Raw genomic sequence first — 17,830 nt, 5'->3', positions numbered from 1 at the left:
CGTTCTGTTCGCATTAATACAAGGTTAATCAAGCAGACGAACTGTTAAGAAAAACCAGAGATAAAATGGCAATCAGCCTGAGCAGTTTTGTACATTTTCATATTGCTTAAATATGTCTATTATATTGTTCCGCAAATTTTGTCTGACCAAAATAATTTGATTAAATAATTCGGCATGATGGGGGGTGGGGGGCTAGGAAAAAATCTATCTTTTGGGAGGAGTGCATCATAGGACCTGGGGTGGATGGGAACGTCTGTGTGAAGATACATGTAGTTGTGTTCGGCCCTCGTGGCGGAGTGGTTAGCACACCGTGCTACGACACTTCAGGTACCGGGTTCGAATTCCGGCCTGGGCACGGATGTTTGTGAGTGTCCATTCATCAATTGCATCATGTCATCACTCATCCCCATCTTCGCAAATTAGCCAAAAGTGGCACAAAAAGCGAAGTAAAATAAAGCAATTCAATCAAACAATTACATGTAGTTGTATGTTCTTATGGACCAAGACACTGCATTTTGAGAATATGTCAACTTGGCTTCCTCTGACCTATATTGTGGATTGTAGAGTTTGGATGGTGAGGCTGTTACGTCCAGAATTTTATTTTTCTCTCTACATAAAGTCGAATAGGGTCTCTTGGTCAAGCATGTCTCGTATATGTTGAAGATGTACTACGTAGAAATTTTCAGCGGAAAATGCAGGCTCGACCAGGACTCGTACCCGGGTCTCTGGCATACCGTGCCATTGCTCTAACCACTGAGCTACTGAGCTGGCTTGGACTCGCCTGATTTTTCGCTGTTGCTGTTGCACCTGCGTGTAATCGTCTGCATTTTTCGCTGAAAATTTCTACGTAGTACATCTCCTGCGTGTGCCTAATCTTCAATAATTATCATCTCTACGCTGGGAGAAACCAGGCAACGTAGAAGTTACTGTGTTTCAAAGGCAACAGATCCCGTTGCGGTAGCACTGGCAGAGACAATTCCACGCAGGTATGTACAAACTGTACTAAGAGGTGCTGAAAATTAAACTTTATATTAGACATACTTTGCAATAGAGTTTAATTAGTCGGAACATAGAATTAAAATACACGGATCTTTACATTAATTCTTGATACATATTTTTTAAGTTCAGTGCCTTTGCCGTTAGCTTGTCGTGTTCAGCTTTTGTTGTCTATCTGTTTGTTCCTTCTGTATATTTGTCATCTAGTGACTACTTGTTCCTTCATCTACCACCGGAAGTTGTCTATTTCCTCCGCCAGGGCTTGATACCGTTGCTTCATTGCACGGGCAGCAGCCTTCGGTTGACGCTCTCTGGTGAACAACCCCTTCTTGTTGCCAACGACACGGTGGATGGCTGCAACGAACAAAAGATTAATGAGGACCCAGAAAAGATCTGACCTTTCTCAGCATGTCCTAAATTGCATTAGTGTCTTATTTTGTACCTTGTATTCGAATCTTACCTTAATGTTTTGGCTCAAAAACGGGACGTCCCAAGTGTAAGCCTTGTTGTTTGTGTGTGATTTCTTATGTATACATGCACAAGACATACAAAATACGTAGGTTCAAATTAAACAATATAACTTTAATGCCTGGAAGCCATTCACGTACATCTTACACACTGTCACTATAACAACCAATCAATAACATGCTATAGAATACAAATTCTTCTTCTTCCTTTTATCATGCGTCTATCATCTCCTCCTGGAGTTTCTTTTTTTTTGTTTTAAGTGCTGGTCTCACCGTATCTATCAGGAGGTCTCTTAAGTCTATTCGATCTTCTGATTGGTGTGTGCCCAGCGTCTGTGTTTGGTTGATTTTGGTTATCTCTTCCCTCTGTATCCTCCGGCTGTCCTTCTGGTATCGATTCAAGGTTTGAATCAGGTAGATATGTTGATGAGGGGTTTGGTTCACACTCACGTTTTCGTAGCCACCTGACGTGTACCGTTCGTGTCAATCCGTCGAACAACTGCACTTTATATATTAGGCTGTTGCCAACTTTAGACAATAGCATTCCTGGTACATGCTTCGGAGAATTTACCTTAGGGTCTGCACCCAGACTGGATCATTCGGAAGATATGCAAGATAAGTTTTGTCAAGTCTCTTCCTCTCTACTCGGCCCCGCCGTGATCCAAGAAATGGTGGGCGATCCTCTCGCCTTTCCCGTTCAGTCATATATTTATGTCTCTTGTATCGCAGTTGGTCACTTTCCATTGATTCAACATCCTTATTTCTCATTGCCTGTGTTCGAATTCCAGCTCTCTCTTCTCTCGCCTTCTGAGCCAACTGCCTCACATGCTCTTCTTTCTTCTCCTTTTCTTGCTGGTCAAGTTTCTTCTTCAGCTGTGCTCTCAAACCTTCAATTTCCGGTATTTTAGTATTAATATCTGCGTTATCATTTCGTTCGGACCCCGTATTTGTGAACAATGTGTTACATTGTGCTAACAGTTTTCTCCAACCCGGATGAATAATGTCGAGCCATGAACGTCCAATCAACGGATAACGCAGTTCTTCTTCACACAATATAATCGGCAATTCATACAATACATCATTCAATGATAAATCCACTAAGGTTTGACCTTTCAACTTTAACGTATCATTATTCACGCCTCGTAACGTTAGTGAAGTAAATTGTGTTCGCCGATGTGGAAACAATTGTTTGAAAGACTTGTTATTAAACAGAGTAACCGTAGATCCAGTATCTAGTTCACATTGTACAATTCGCTTATCAATACACAAATCAACTACGCACGGTTCTGCTGACACCAGAACATTAGTGCCATCTATAGCTTGTGCTCTTGGCTTGAAACTAACACTCCTTGCTTTTGAACGAGTGAGTGTTGCATCTTCCACTTGTGTATTTTCTGTGTTCGATGAAATAGTGCAAGTATTATCTTCTGGCGGATGAGAATCACTAACCTCAACGTGCAATAAAGACAAACCATGAAATTCGTTATGTATGTTTTGTTCAACAATAGCGTCTAAAGGTTTAATATTAGACGTAGATATTTGATCACTTGTAATTGTCTTAGTCGCAACTCCACCATTATTTTTCCTAAACTTGCATTTTACATGCCAGTGACCTTTCTTTTTGCAAAATGAACATATCGAATATTTTGCTGGACAATGTCCAAGATCATGCCTTCTGGAGCATCTATCACATTCTTCAGTGCTTTTATTACTTTTATCCCGAGGAGTAACAAAGTTCTTTTTGCTTGCTTGCGATGACTGGAAACATGGTTTAAATTTCTGTGTCCCAGCAAATGCAACTATATTAGAACTACATTCCTTTTCACGATGTGCGAACATTTGTGTTTCCCGTTCAATTAATTCCATTTGAAGCACAATATCTTGACATTTTGCTGGAGTCAATGTAGGTTCAGATAGTAATTTCTTTCTAATGGCGTCAGACCGAACGCCTACAATTATTTCCTCTACAATGGCTTCCTGTAAGTACTGGCCAAAACTACATTTTAGTGCTTGTTCCTTAACACGTACCATAAATCGTGTTGCATCCTCGCCGCTTTCCTGCATGCATTGCCTGAACTTAAAACGTTCCACATATTTGTTTGTTCTCTGGCCATAATATTTAAGCAGATTGTCCCTGAGGATCGAATACGCTTGCCGTTCGATTGGTTCAGGTGATAGGATAATCTTCAGTACTTTGAATGTTTCAGGTCCTATAACTGCAATCAGTATGGGCACCTTCCTGGCTTCATTAACATCATGAGCCAAGCAAGACTGTTCAAACCTCGTTAAATAATCTTCTATTTCTTCCGAATCTGGCCGGAACTCAGAGAATAAATTCAAACCTAACATATTCATAATTGTGGTCAACTAAATATCACAATATCGTAAACACAATCCGTATCACACTGATTTAAACTTTGTTCTTGTACAATTATTGTAATCTACGCCGTAGACACAATTTGTATCGCATTGATTGAACCTTACCCTTGTGCAATTATTGTAAATAGTACACAAACCGTGTAATCTTGGTTCTTACCGTAGAAATTGATCAAGCCGACACAATTTCTGCTTGCATAAACCTATGCTGGAATGATGATCGTCGCGTACTCTTCGTGACGTCTTCATCCATACTTCTTCTTACGAAGAATCACCAAGAATATCCTGTACGACTGCGCCATAGATGTAAGCCTTGTTGTTTGTGTGTGATTTCTTATGTATACATGCACAAGACATACAAAATACGTAGGTTCAAATTAAACAATATAACTTTAATGCCTGGAAGCCATTCACGTACATCTTACACACTGTCACTATAACAACCAATCAATAACATGCTATAGAATACAAATTCTTCTTCTTCCTTTTATCATGCGTCTATCACCAAGGAGGTCAATTTACCCCCCCCCCCCCGTTTTTTTCCTGAAAAGTCTGTTAAGTCTAATTATAATACATTTACATAGTGTTTCTGCTGCCTCTTGTTAGCGTTTGATGTTAGTCCTACGTCGAAGTTGAGGAATGACAGAAGTATTTATCAGAACAACCGATCTTCTTGAGAACAACTTTATTCTTCAGAACCGTCTTCATATTATTATTTTATTCCAATTAATGATCATCAGTTATATATACAATGTAATTGTTTGCAAGAAAACTTTCAGTATGAAGTAACTGTAAAAGTAACTTACAGTTACTTTTCAAACACAAGTAACTGTAACTGAGTTACTTTTTAAATCGAGTAACTGTGACTGTAACTCTGTTACTTTTTTAGGCAAGTAACTGTAACTTTTAAAAAAGTAACTTTCCGAACACTGGAAACTACATACATGTACGCTTCTTGGTCATGCTTATTCGTTTCTCTACAAATAACGAAGCACACACAAAACAATACAACCTGCGAAGCGAGCTAACTTGAACAGTAAACTGTTATCTACTCGAACATTCTAGATAATGTCACGACCTTTATCTTTAAGACTTTAATTATAAAATCGTAATAGTCAGTGACGGCGATTAGGGGGGCGAGGGGGCATTTGTCCCCTACTTTTTGCCACTTTTGCCCCCGCACTATGCTAAACCTTATCTACGAGGGAAAGAAAACTGTCTTTGCCCCCCCCCCCAGTTTTGGCACCTTGCCCCCCTAGTTTTGGAACCCAATCGCCGCCACTGGTGCATAAATATTCTACACCTTTTCGTCAAATCACAAAAACATAATCTGGAACTGAAATTTCAACATTAGAGTTTTCTCAACAGCCCAATTTCCTATGGAAATTATACTCAAAAAGCAAACGTTGTGGTTTACCTAATATTTTCAAGACCCAAAAAGGCAATTTCAATTTTCAATTTCAATTTTCCTTTATTAAAGGGCGAGGTTCAGCCTGCGGCTGTTCTACCACCTAACCCCAATGAATATATACACATACTTAATATATTATACATACTAAATGTTTGTACAATAATAAACAAAAAAGGAAGAAAGAAACAAACACAGAAAACACATAAAGAACAAATACAAAATTGAGAACAAAGGGTAGTCTACACACTAAAAAAAAAGATTGAAAACAAATACACAAAGGATACAAAAATTAATTGAAATAATTGTGCTTGGTGTGATATAGTTAAGAATAATACAAATTAATATTATGTAAAAACATATAAATGTTCTTAATATACGAAAGAGGACAATATATCATCAAGAGTTGGCAACATGTAAGGGGGAAAGTAAACAAGCAAAATGAAAATGAAATATACCTGTGGTTCTCAGTGCTCCACATTATTTCTACAAATCTATATTGTGTAGATTTATAAAACCGCAACGAAAATATACATACAGATGTTTTGCTGAGGAACAGCCGAGTTTGTAATGAGTGCATAGAACATATGATATTGAGCCCGAACCAATCAAACATGCAACCACCAACAATCCATGGACCCGTCCTAGGCCTATACAATATCCTCGTATAATCTAAAGGTTTACTGGAAATTATACAAAATTTTTACCTTGTTGTGTTTGGAAGTCAGCAAAATTCCATATCATCTCCCCTATCAGAACACCTTCCTGTCGCAACGTATCGAATCCCTTGAAATACTCCTCCATCAGGGCTACTTCATAGTCTTCCGTCCACATGCTTGGAGGGTCCTGGAGAAATAGAATTATGAGGCAATCATTGCTTCCACTGAGGCAAAGTGTATACAAGCCAGCGTTTTTTCACGGTTGAGTGGATTTTCTGCTTGTTTAGGCCAATTGCGACAATGAAGATGAATGATGATGAGGCGGAATGATGAAAATAGATTCGTGCCTAAGCCGAGACTCGTTGGTAACATTCTGAGTAGATCACTCAACGCGGTCGGCCACAATGGCTACTCAGATGAACGCAAATATTTGGCAATATGCTTAGCTAAATTATTATAGAAATTACTTTTTTCTAGGGCTGAGTCGATACCACCTTCCACCGATAACGATACTTGAAAATTGCAATAATTGAAATTTGTTCAAAATATTGGTCAATATTGGTGAAAATACACACCAATTTTGTATTCTTCTGCAATCATATCCAGTGACGGCGATTAGTGGGAGAGGGCGAGGCCCCCGCTTTTTGCATCTTTTGCTCCTGCACTATGCTAAACCTTATCTACCAAGGGAAAGTAAACTGTCCTTGCCCCCCTAGTTTTGGCTCTTCGACACCAAGTTTTGGAACTCAATCGCCGCCACTGATCATATGCAACCCTTAACTTGTGAGGTGCTTATACTGGGAAATACTTTTTGAGGTACGTCTGTCAGACCGCTCTGAATTTTTTCACCCCTGCCTCAACATAAATTACCAATTTAACTTTCTGATATTGAAGAATAATACATTATGGGTATTAGTGACTGATTTGATAATTGGTGCCAGAACGTAAGTTATATAGCTACTATATTCATTAGTTTATTCATCTACAAAAAATATTATAAATGTGAACATATTCATTTGACTTGTCGTATTGTCAAAAATATACACAAAAAATAACATTTTATGATATATTTAGCAACTAGTAAGTGCAATTTAACTACAGAAAGCAAAAAGTGTTCAAAATAGAAGAATTCTAATAGAAGACTGCGTGTCACTCGCCATAACGCTCCTTGTGGGGTACGTCAGGCAAACCGCACTCCTTACACGCAATAAGCTGGCGAGAAACTTATGCTGTGAGGAGGGCCAAGGACACCATTGCGTAAGGTAGATGGAAGGTGGCGACACTAACTTGAACGAAAGGCGGTAATCTGAAACTTCCAAAACTTCAAGCGGTCTGTGAGACCGCACCTCACAAGTTAAGGGTACACCAGAATATTAAAATAGATGCTATGAAATCAGAAAATATGGTTTCTCGTGCAAAATTGGTGAAAAAAAAGTTACATTTTGCATAATTTTCAGGATAATTGAACTCCGCGAAAGTGTCGTGCGGCATTTTTGAGAACCCCGTGAAAGACCAAAACGCCGGAAAAGTATCGTCTGGTATCGGTAGATGAATTCCAATCGATACTTTCCGATACCGATACCACTGGTATAGGCCGATCGGCATCGGCTCAACCCTACTTTCTTTCTGAAAAAAAATTATAGATATATAATAATTATTCCATTTTTAGAGGGAGGGGAAGACGGATGGAGGTTCCATAGTTCTGAACTGCATAATTTATTTTCATCCCCTGATATTTTAAATCAAGGAGACGTCGAAAGCATGCTATGCAGCAGTAGCATGAATCCCACATAGCACAGTAAGCCCAGTGATGAATTCAGTGCATTCGGCAAGGGATCCCAGGTTCGATACCCGGTGGAGGCACAAGTGGTTCGAATTCCACTTTAAACTGTAGGCTCAGTCCAGATTAGCCTCACTGTGCATAAAGTGCACTTAAAACACCAAATCAACCAACCAACCAGCGCATTCGGACCATAGCTAAGATTTTGGCAAGCATGTTCCTTTTGGCTTTTTTCATTCACTTTAATTCAACAGAGAACGTACTTTTTATGGCTCTCTCGTAATAATGTGCACTGCTTCAGTCCTCTTTATAATTTAAAGTCAAAATAATGAACGAATTTAAATTATCGTCCGCTTTGGTAACTGCTAACTAGAAAAAAATCCATTTTATTGAAATCCAACAATGAACACATGTAGAGCATGTAAGCTTCTATTGCTGTAACAAATTTTCTTACCGCTATTTCAACGGTTAGTCAGTCAACAGTTTGCTGAGGAATGGTACATGTGCAATCTTATCGAAAGTTACACTTAATTTAACTGCGTATTAGAGGTAAGGCGCAATTTTAAAATATTAGTATTGTTTTTATCATTATTATAATTTGTTGCCTATGACATCCCCGGGAAAGTTTTATATCTCCAATCACCCTTCTTGGAGGAAAGTGACTGGAACCTGCTTCATGCTTCAAACAAGATATTCATGTATCTATAAGTGAATAAACTTGCTGCAAGCATATAATGAATGGCGAGCCATATGCTTGCATCAGGCTTGAATCAAGTCAGCTAGTTATCACGTGTCAAAATTACAGGAAGCTTGACATATGAAGCTTGCACCAAGCTCTGTCACAGAAAGTTGCTTCTGTCAGCTTGATTCAAGCTTGCCATATCCAACTACCTTCGACAAGTTACAAGCAAGCTACAGCAAGCTTGCCAGCTCTCGTGCTATCTAGGATGGAACAGAATAGAAAAAAGTGAAGGGTTATTGTTGGGAAACCTGGTGGAAAGAAACCTGTGTCAAGATCAAGACGAAAATGGAGCTGAAGAAACTTGACAAGGATGTTCGAGAGTGAAATCTTGTCCAGGAAAAAACCTATGTTGCCGCAGCAATAAACCTTAGGGTTTAGGATTGTCAGACAGTTAAAAGCAGTGTAACAATACACATAATTATCCACTAATTTTCTTCTAACGCCAATTTATTTTGTAAGAAAGTTAAACACTTCGAAACATTTTATTTTCGTCACTTATATTATTATCTTATAACTTAAATATTTATATCACTAGTTTCATCCCAAGAAAGATGATGAATTGTGAATTTATAAATTGGACAACTATTTTAGTCCGTTTTCTACCTGTTTCCCACTGTAATAGGCCACTAGAAACAAGACAACATAACTTACGGCAGTTCTCATGAAACAAATGCCTAACGAATCGTATAGAGATAAACTCACAATCAAGAATTATATTTAGCCAGTAAACACCCAACCAGCATAAAGGACAAGCACAAAACACATTAATCAGTAATAGGTGGGTGTGTGTTTATAGTGTTTTCAGGCGTTATAATGTAATTGCCCCTAATATTTTGTCCCCCCCCCCCTCATAATTACTATCCCAACATTTTCTTTAGCAAAGGTAAAGCATAACACGAATGGTATGATAGATCAATGAAGTACTTCTTACAGCTACGTACCATGTGGAGACCGGCCACAGCATCCGCTCCATACTCGGAGACTATCACTGGCTTCCCAAACTTATCGTGCCAAGCTCTGAGATCAGTTTCAATTTGTGACTGGATAACATCCAAAGCTCCTGCATCCGAATACCAGCCATAGTATCTGTTCAAGCAATTCACGTCCAGGTACTGCGCCTAAATGCAAACAATATATGGCGAGGTGCCAGAAATGTCGTATAAGCCATCTACAGTACTAGTAAATTGGTATCAAATTAAGAATTGGAATTAATAGTTTTCACAATATTGCCGAGTGTGCCATGGTGCTTTAACCACTTTAACACAATAAAGAAAGCAAGGCGCAAAACGATATAAAGGATGTCACAAAAGTAACGGATTTAAATTGTTCGCCATTTTTTCCCCGCAGGGTTGGCAGCGTCCTGTGAGGTCACATGCTGTAGTAAAAGCATTGCGGTTAGTCAATAATATGGAGCGCTACACAACGAAGGAGCGATGGAGATTGTGGGCAAATTACCTGACATTTTCGGTAGGAGAAGCGCCCCAAATGAATCAACTGTGCGACCCCAGGCCGTGCAATGCTGCGAAATTGAAAGCAGACGTTCAAAAAGCTATCGACGGCATTGAGAAGTTATGCGAAAAAGTGATTCAGAATTTTGTCAAGATAATTCGAGTGTATCAAATGCGTCGTCAAGAACGTATATCAGCCCGACCCTGTGGCCGAGTGGTTAGCACATCGCGCTGCGACGCCAAGGGTCCCGGGTTCGAATCCCGGTCGGGCTTGGTTGTTTGTGAATGTCCCATTCATCAATTTCATCATTTCATCACTCATCCCCATCTTTGCAAATTAGCCAAGAGGCACAAAACGCGAAGTAAAATAAACTAAATCAAATCAAAAAGAACGTATATCAGGCATCCTCTTCCACATTTGATGGCAATGTTTATATTTTCAAATAATGTAATAACTTTGCCAAGTAATAAATATATAAAATGTTTTTTCTTAAATTAAATCCTGCGTTTTCTTTGGGACACCCTTTATAATCACCGCCCAGGTTAAACCAATAAAGGTGTTGACTTAGGAATGAAGAGCAATGTTCCTTGCAATTGACAACCTAAGTTGTAAACTTGTATACCAGAAAGAAGAATATTCTTGCTGGGCCAATAAACTTATAAAGTAGTTCCTTACTGGTTCCTTACCGGTAGTATTTAACCAACATGATTCCAAATCACATCGCCAGGAAAGCTACAATCCCTATACTTCCTTTGTTATTTCAAATTAATAATGGTAATACGTCAATTTCTACATTGTCAGATATTATATCCTATGACTGTTACAATCCATTTTAAATCTTAGAAAATCAAATTTTGAATATATTTTTTCTGTCAAAATTTTAGTATCCAACTAAAACTATATTGCCATTTTATTTCGAAATTTGAGAAAATGATTACACTTGTAGAAAAAAGTAATGATAACATTTTATACACGAAATGTAAGAATCACTTTTAAGAAAATGTTCAATCCCACATCCCCATTTATTTTGACTTGCGAAAAATTAAATTAATTAATTAAACCTAACTGGACCTATTTTTTAAATTGGCAGACAAACATCTCGGTTTTGGAGGTGGGAAGGGGATTTTGATGTTTATGGGGACTGTGGGTTATTTGGGCAAAGCATTCGGCCTTGTTTTAGCTTCTTTTTCAAATGTTCAGCCCTTTCTGGGTTTAATTTGACTGTATTATTAATATAAAATTAAGATGAATAGTAAAACAGAAGAATTAACACAAAATGAAAAAAAACAAAGGACAGTACCGCTTTGTCAGTGTTGTAATCCTGATTGGATACAAGCGTGACGGGACGGGTGCTATCCAGCTCCCTCGTATGGTTGGCAACGGAGCTGAAAAAGATATTGGTTTAATAACATATATCTGGATATTTTAAAGAGATACTGCTATATTTTCATCATTGAATACGATGTGATTCTACTAAATCCAGTTTCTCTTAATACTTGTTTTAATATTTATTGTCATCATTTTAAATCAAGGACAGAATTTTACACATGTCTAAATAATTTCAACACGTCACAGAATGTAGGCATCATACTTACTTTACAGTGATTATTGCCTGTTAAAGTAGCCTTTGAAACAATAGCGAATTAATATTTGTATCGTATTACTATATTTTCCATAACCGACATAAAATCGTACAAACACATATATATCCGTAAGAAAATAATAGGAAATACTAATTGCATAATATACAATACTATAAATCTTAATATTTAACTTGTCAACTAAAACTAATTACCTTCACATGAAATATACACGAAAAACAATATTTTCCTTAAATGTAATCGAATTTAACTTTGATCTTGGATGCTGCAGTACACTTAATTCACTCCAGTTTTAGTTATCATAATTGTATTTATCATTATCAAATTCATGTATTTTCAGTTTGATGTTTCAGCAGTAGGTGCTACGGCACACATACGTGCCTTCCAAACCAGGAATAATTCTATGAATGTACATACCTGTGCTTGAATTACATAGTAAAATCTGTAGTTCGAATAGTTAACAAAACAACATTGTTTTCAAGCAGTATTTTCTAACTTGAATGTTTGATTTTTTAAGACGATATTTTAATTAGTAGCGTGTTTTAAGATTAATATCATACAAAAATTGCAAAATATCCGCGAGTAACTCGTATTCAGAAATATAGAATGACAGGCCTATAGATTCCAGATATTCAACTAGGATATAGGCCTAACTAGCCTATTTAAGAAAGGGTAAAATACTATTATAATACTATTAATACTATTATGAATATATATATTTTCCTAACTATTCTGCAGAAAACGAGATAATCACATATGCACGGATTCTGTATATAGAGCCTCTCCCCCTTCCCCCAAAAAATTCCGGAGAGGTTTTACCCCTCATATGGATTAGATGTTTTTAAAGCTATATCAGAAGACATAAGAGGGCGGAAATGTACAAAAAGTTTGGGCCTCTAGCGAGGGAATCACCCGATATAATTACGAAATAATGTAAATTTAAAGAAGAGAAAAAATCATGCTAAAGCAGCTAGAAAGCAGTTAGATCCAAAATAAATTCACAAATAGTATTTTCTTTCGACTTTCAGTACTGATTGTAGACAAATTGTTTAATCTTATATGTATGAGTATAAATGCAAGTAAGGGTTCTGAGTACCTGAAATATGGTGCAGAAGCTTCTTCATTCGATTTTGGTTCGTTACTGATGGACCACATGATGACGCTCGGCCTGTTCTTGTCCCTCCGGACGAGCTCCTCCATCACAACCAGATGGTGGTCGAGTAGGGCCTGGTGGAAGCCGCTGCAAACAATTTCATTTCACTTCTTTTTCTTTTATTTGATAAATACTGAATACAGAATAAATCCATTATATACCAGAATATCAAGTGAAAAATGAAAACAAAGGCAATAAGCACTATCAGCGATTGGGTGACAAAAATGTGGGGGCGGCAGGACTGTTTACTTTCTCTTGGTAGACAAGGCTTACATTAAGAGGCCATAGAACAGGGGCAAAAGTCGCATAAAGTAGGGGGCAATTGCCCCCTAATCGCCACCACTGGTAGGTAATAATCAGGGAACGGATTTAGGTAAATACATATTTATATATATAGCTGAAATCAGTTATATTCTGTATTATGTTTGCGCATCATGGCCTGTAGGCTCGAAAAATTCCGTTTTCATTTTCCATATTTGTACACATATTAGGTTTTGGCTCATATTTTACATATTTTAGTTATATTTACATATTATTTCCATATTTCGGAACATTTCTCAACATATACTCCATATTCGCGCAATAACTGCATGTCTCCGTGTGACCGAAAGTGTTGGGTGAATTTATTGCGAATAACTGACAAATTTGAAATACACCCCCATTATTTCTTGTGACATTGAACGCAGTTTTAGTCAAAATAAATCCATCTTAAGAGACAACAGAAGGAAATTCATGTTCGAACACTTGCAACAAAATTTTGTTATTCATTGTTTTGGAAACAGAAAATGAACACATTTTGTGTAGTTTTACAATTAATGTCAATGTAAGCGTATTGTATTTTATGTAGCTCGTGTATTGTCTTATATTATTAAAAAGGTATATTTATGGTCCTTATTTAACTCCATATTTTGGTGAAAATAATTAAATATATATTTCATACGTATTTAGCACATTTTTACTACATATAAATCCCACAAAACAAGAATAATAAATACTCCAACATTAAAAGCAATACTCTTTAGCTGGTTAATACACGCCGTTTCTGAGTTTGGAGAGATGGAAGACTTGAACATCACGCAATGAATTGTAGAGGGTTTAACAATATGCAGTAGCTTTATCATTGTTACGTTGGTTTGCCACTAGATGGCTTTGGTTATATAAGGGGCGTGTCTATAGTAAGAAAGGTCAGAGGAGAGCGAACCTCTATAAGAAAATCACTTCCTACTGATTAACCGAGGGTATCGCACTTTAAAGTCAGTTTCTCCTTCCCAAGTGTCAAAAAGGACGAGTTAAAATGGAACATAGACAGGGAGTAGTGGTGTTATTGTAGTGCTTTAGTATTTAAAGTATTGTTTGGTTGAGTAGTTAGTTGGCTAATTTTTGTTTAAGTCACAGCACTCCTTTTTTGTTTAAAGCTAGATCTATTAAGAAATGGGTCTTAAGTTGAAATAAATGGAAATACTTTAGATAAAATAAAGCCAAATTGGAAGTTGTTGGGATATTGAATTAACAGAACAGACGTTTCGTTCTGTAAAGGTTTAATTGTGTTTAAAAACAAAATATGGAATAAGTCAGTTACTGATTGTAATTCTGGGTTTATATTGTTTAATCAATACTGTCTATGATGTCTAAAGCTCGTCAGGCAAAATGTCAAATAAACCTCATATAAATATAGCTCTTATGTATTTTTTCATGCACATCGCGCTACGATGCTAGGGGTCCAGGGTTCGAATCCCAGCCTGGGCATGGCTGTTTGTGAGTATCCATTCATCAATTAGCCAAAAGTGAAAGAAAAGTGAAGTAAATTAAACCAAATCATTATTTTCTCGCAAAACCTACAATTTTACGGCATAAATGTTAAACCTTTTATTACTATTCTTTCACTGCCTTAATTGACTTGATTTCTCTGCTTAGTTATGGACTGACTTTAGTTGTATCCCTTGTGCTCTCCTTTAAAGAGTAATATTTATAATATTAAATAACACTAAAGCATTAACACTAAAGGTTATACAATAAGAAGTTGGTCATAAAGGTTTCCCCAGAAGTGCTCGAAGGATACCCTTGAAGTTTTGGTGTAAAACAAGTTGTTGCATTTACTATTGATATTGCTATAGAATGTGGACATTAAAAGTGGCAAGAGTTCACTAATGAGAAGTTGTCCGCTCATGAATCTGATAAGAAATCTAAAATCTGAAACTTGACGACGAAGAAAAAGATTGTAGATTTGAAGACTGGATGCATGTTGCAAAAGTTTGCAAGCGCAGGGTACATGTGTTTAACTATTCCGATAAAGAAATGTACTACTTTGTCTGCTCCATTATACTTCTTTCGTAAACCACGGACGAAACACAAGAACGATATAAGTACTCAATACTTTACCCATGTAAAACACGTTGTAAAGTAGGTTCTGAGGATAAAAACATGGGTGAATGTTTAAATCTGTAAATTAATTCAGAGTTTTCATGGCTTTAGAAGTAATGTGGCTCAAGGTGATTTTACTATCGAAAATTACTCCAAAATTTTGTGCTTCTGCTATAGCGTGTAGTGTAGCCTCCATATTTAAAATGACAAAAAGGTATTTTTAAGCTCACTCGATTAGTGGTACAGTCTTGAGGGCATTTTTACATAACAGTTTATACCTTACATAAACAGGGCTTTTAAAATTTTCACTTGACTCACCCCTCTAGCATTTTGCAAACATTTTCAATGTTACTGGTACAAAAATGCTTGAATAAGATATAAATATCCTTAATAAAGAGCTGATATCTCTGACGATATCCCTCGATTCACTACTTTATTAATGTTGCCACAATTTAGAAATCAATATCAACACACACACACACAGGCATATATTACTTTATATATATTTTTTGCGTAATTTCTTTGTCACATGTTTTAATTTGAGCTTACTTGATGGCAACGGCAGGGCATTCGTCAATGATGACAATGCCTTGTTCGTCGGCGAAGTCCATAATCTCCTCTGCATACGGGTAATGTGACGTGCGGTAGGAATTGGCCGCTATCCACTTGATTAGGTTGTAGTCTTTGGTTATCAGAGGGTAATCCAGACCTTTTCCTCGGATCTAAAAATATATTCAAAAGTTAGCTCTTTGATGCCATGACACCAGTAGTATTTCCTTTTCAAAGATGTTATTTGAATTCTACCCATCAAATATCTTACTATTACTATTATTATTATTATTATTATTACTATTATTATTATTATTATTATTATTATTGATGTGTTGACCAACTATATAAAATATTTACATAATTGATATCTTGATTGTAGTCACACAAATTAGATGGCACCACCAAATAACACCATATACGCTCGTATATGGGCAGTTGCTGGTGACAGCATGCTGATTGTCGCACATTGTTCAAAGGTATGCAAATGATTTTACATTGAACAGATTACCCTAAAATGTAATTTTCATTAAGTGGCATTGCTATATTTGGGATTTATCACTGATTTGTAAAAGTAGATTTGTGAACATACACATTTTGTGCTTCTAGAGATTGATCCTGATAAATTTTGTGCCTGCTATATTTTGGAAATATTTCGTTAGTTCGAGACAATGGTCACTGTGTGATTTCTTTCCGTTATTTTTTATTTTTTTTTTTTTTCTGTAATTTGTTTCGAGATTTGTATGAGAGAACACGCGTTTGCTTGTGTATTTAAAAATTTCACAAGCACTCTTGTGCCTCATACAATTTCGAAGTTGTCCAAATTATCCTCGAGAAAAATTGCTGATTTTTATGTTTCCATTCGTCAGAATATGCATGTGGAGTACAAATTGCGAAATAAATCCTGCAAGAAATCTTAAAATGCAAACTACCCGTTTTTATTAGAAATATTTACAAAAGGTAAAAAAAAAAAAAGGTAAAGTGTTCCCCTGTGCATAGCACCACGCCATGAAGGCGTATAGGGGGTGTGGGGGTAACGCCCCACACTTTCTTGATCCGGTCGTGAGTGGGGATGATGTGATCAGCATCACGCCCCTGACCGCCTTTACCCCCCAGGGTTTCCCCCAGGTACCCATGTTATTCGACGCTGGGTGGACGCCGGGGCCGCTTCCAACGTTAGAAAAGTTCCCGGATTTGAACCGGCCGGGGATCGAACCCGGGACCTTGAGCATGGTAGTCAGACGCGTTACCGACTGAGCCACCGCGGCCACACATTAGAAATATTTACAGTAACTTTATTAATGAAACTGAGAAGTTTTATTACACAACCAAGGCTTAGAGGAGCACACATTTATTATTCCTTCAAAGTACTATGTTATATTCCTGTAAGTATGAAGATTACAAAAAACAGTAATCGAGATGAAGAATAAAATTAATTAAAAAGTAATGACTTCGTAAGGAAATGAATTTTGCACTTCATATTAATATTGAAGTTCTCGTATTCACTAAGCCAATTCACTCTGTACGGAAATTATCTCAAAATACACTCTAACAATTAAAATTGAAAATTAGCATCTTACGTGAGAATCTTCATGTCTGCCAAAACCTCGAAAGTAAAATGATTTGCCATTAATGTAAAGTCCTTTCGTGTCCCAAGAAACGCTCCTAATTCCAACTCTTAAGCGATAGACGTCAGATGATGCCGGCTCAGTTGCTGTTAGAGTCACCTGTGGAAAGTTTGAAATTATGTGTGTATCTACATACGTATATACATACACATATATTAACAAGCACTTCGTGATCTGTAAATGCGTTTGCACACTCATACATATTATATTACCTTAATTTAGTTAGGACAGAGACTAATATAATAAAAACCCGTGGGCCTTGAAGGGCCTTGGCCTATTTCCCGACTGTCAGTCTCCCTCCTGCAATCCTACCAAAAGGTGTGGAGAACTTCAAGCGGTAAGCGGGTGACGTGGGCTCAGCACGTGGAACCCTTAGCCGTTGTAGGAGATATCCGTGACCGGGTTACGCTACTCACTCGTAGCTCCAGAATTTCCTCACGATGGTGGGTTACACAGGCCGAGAACCCAGAGATTGAACCCGGGCGAACTCGAACCCATGTCGTCCCGCGGTCGGAGCCAAAAGCACAGCGTAGAGACTGGTATATCCCGTTAATTTATCTATAATGAGTTCAGGAAATTACGGTTTCTATCTTACTTGAACAAGTTCTTATCCTGAAGGGCCAGCTTTGGAGTTCCTAACCAAAGAAAGTTTTTAGTACAG

At 37.3% G+C, this 17,830-nt stretch overlaps 1 protein-coding gene across 3 annotated transcripts in view; it reads right to left on the bottom strand.

The window, feature by feature from the left end:
• Window positions 1-1,067: 1,067 nt before the first annotated feature.
• LOC146005279 (beta-glucuronidase-like) overlaps window positions 1,068-17,830 on the bottom strand; it is a 57,676-nt gene continuing 40,913 nt past the window's right edge. For all 3 annotated transcript variants that reach the window (XM_083144397.1, XM_083144399.1, XM_083144400.1), the window contains exons 7-13: window positions 17,122-17,268; window positions 15,542-15,714; window positions 12,575-12,718; window positions 11,178-11,262; window positions 9,370-9,546; window positions 5,955-6,093; window positions 1,068-1,350 (exon numbers count right to left, since the gene is read on the bottom strand). In XM_083144397.1, coding sequence (XP_083000523.1) covers window positions 1,223-1,350; window positions 5,955-6,093; window positions 9,370-9,546; window positions 11,178-11,262; window positions 12,575-12,718; window positions 15,542-15,714; window positions 17,122-17,268 — 993 coding nt within the window. In that variant the 3' untranslated portion in view covers window positions 1,068-1,222. The remainder of the gene's footprint in view (window positions 1,351-5,954; window positions 6,094-9,369; window positions 9,547-11,177; window positions 11,263-12,574; window positions 12,719-15,541; window positions 15,715-17,121; window positions 17,269-17,830) is intronic.

This window comes from Lepisma saccharinum, chromosome 23 (assembly GCF_977018435.1).
Source record: "Lepisma saccharinum chromosome 23, izLepSacc3.1, whole genome shotgun sequence".
Classification (NCBI taxonomy): Eukaryota; Metazoa; Arthropoda; class Insecta; order Zygentoma; family Lepismatidae; genus Lepisma; species Lepisma saccharinum.
This window is presented reverse-complemented; position numbering and strand designations above follow the sequence as displayed.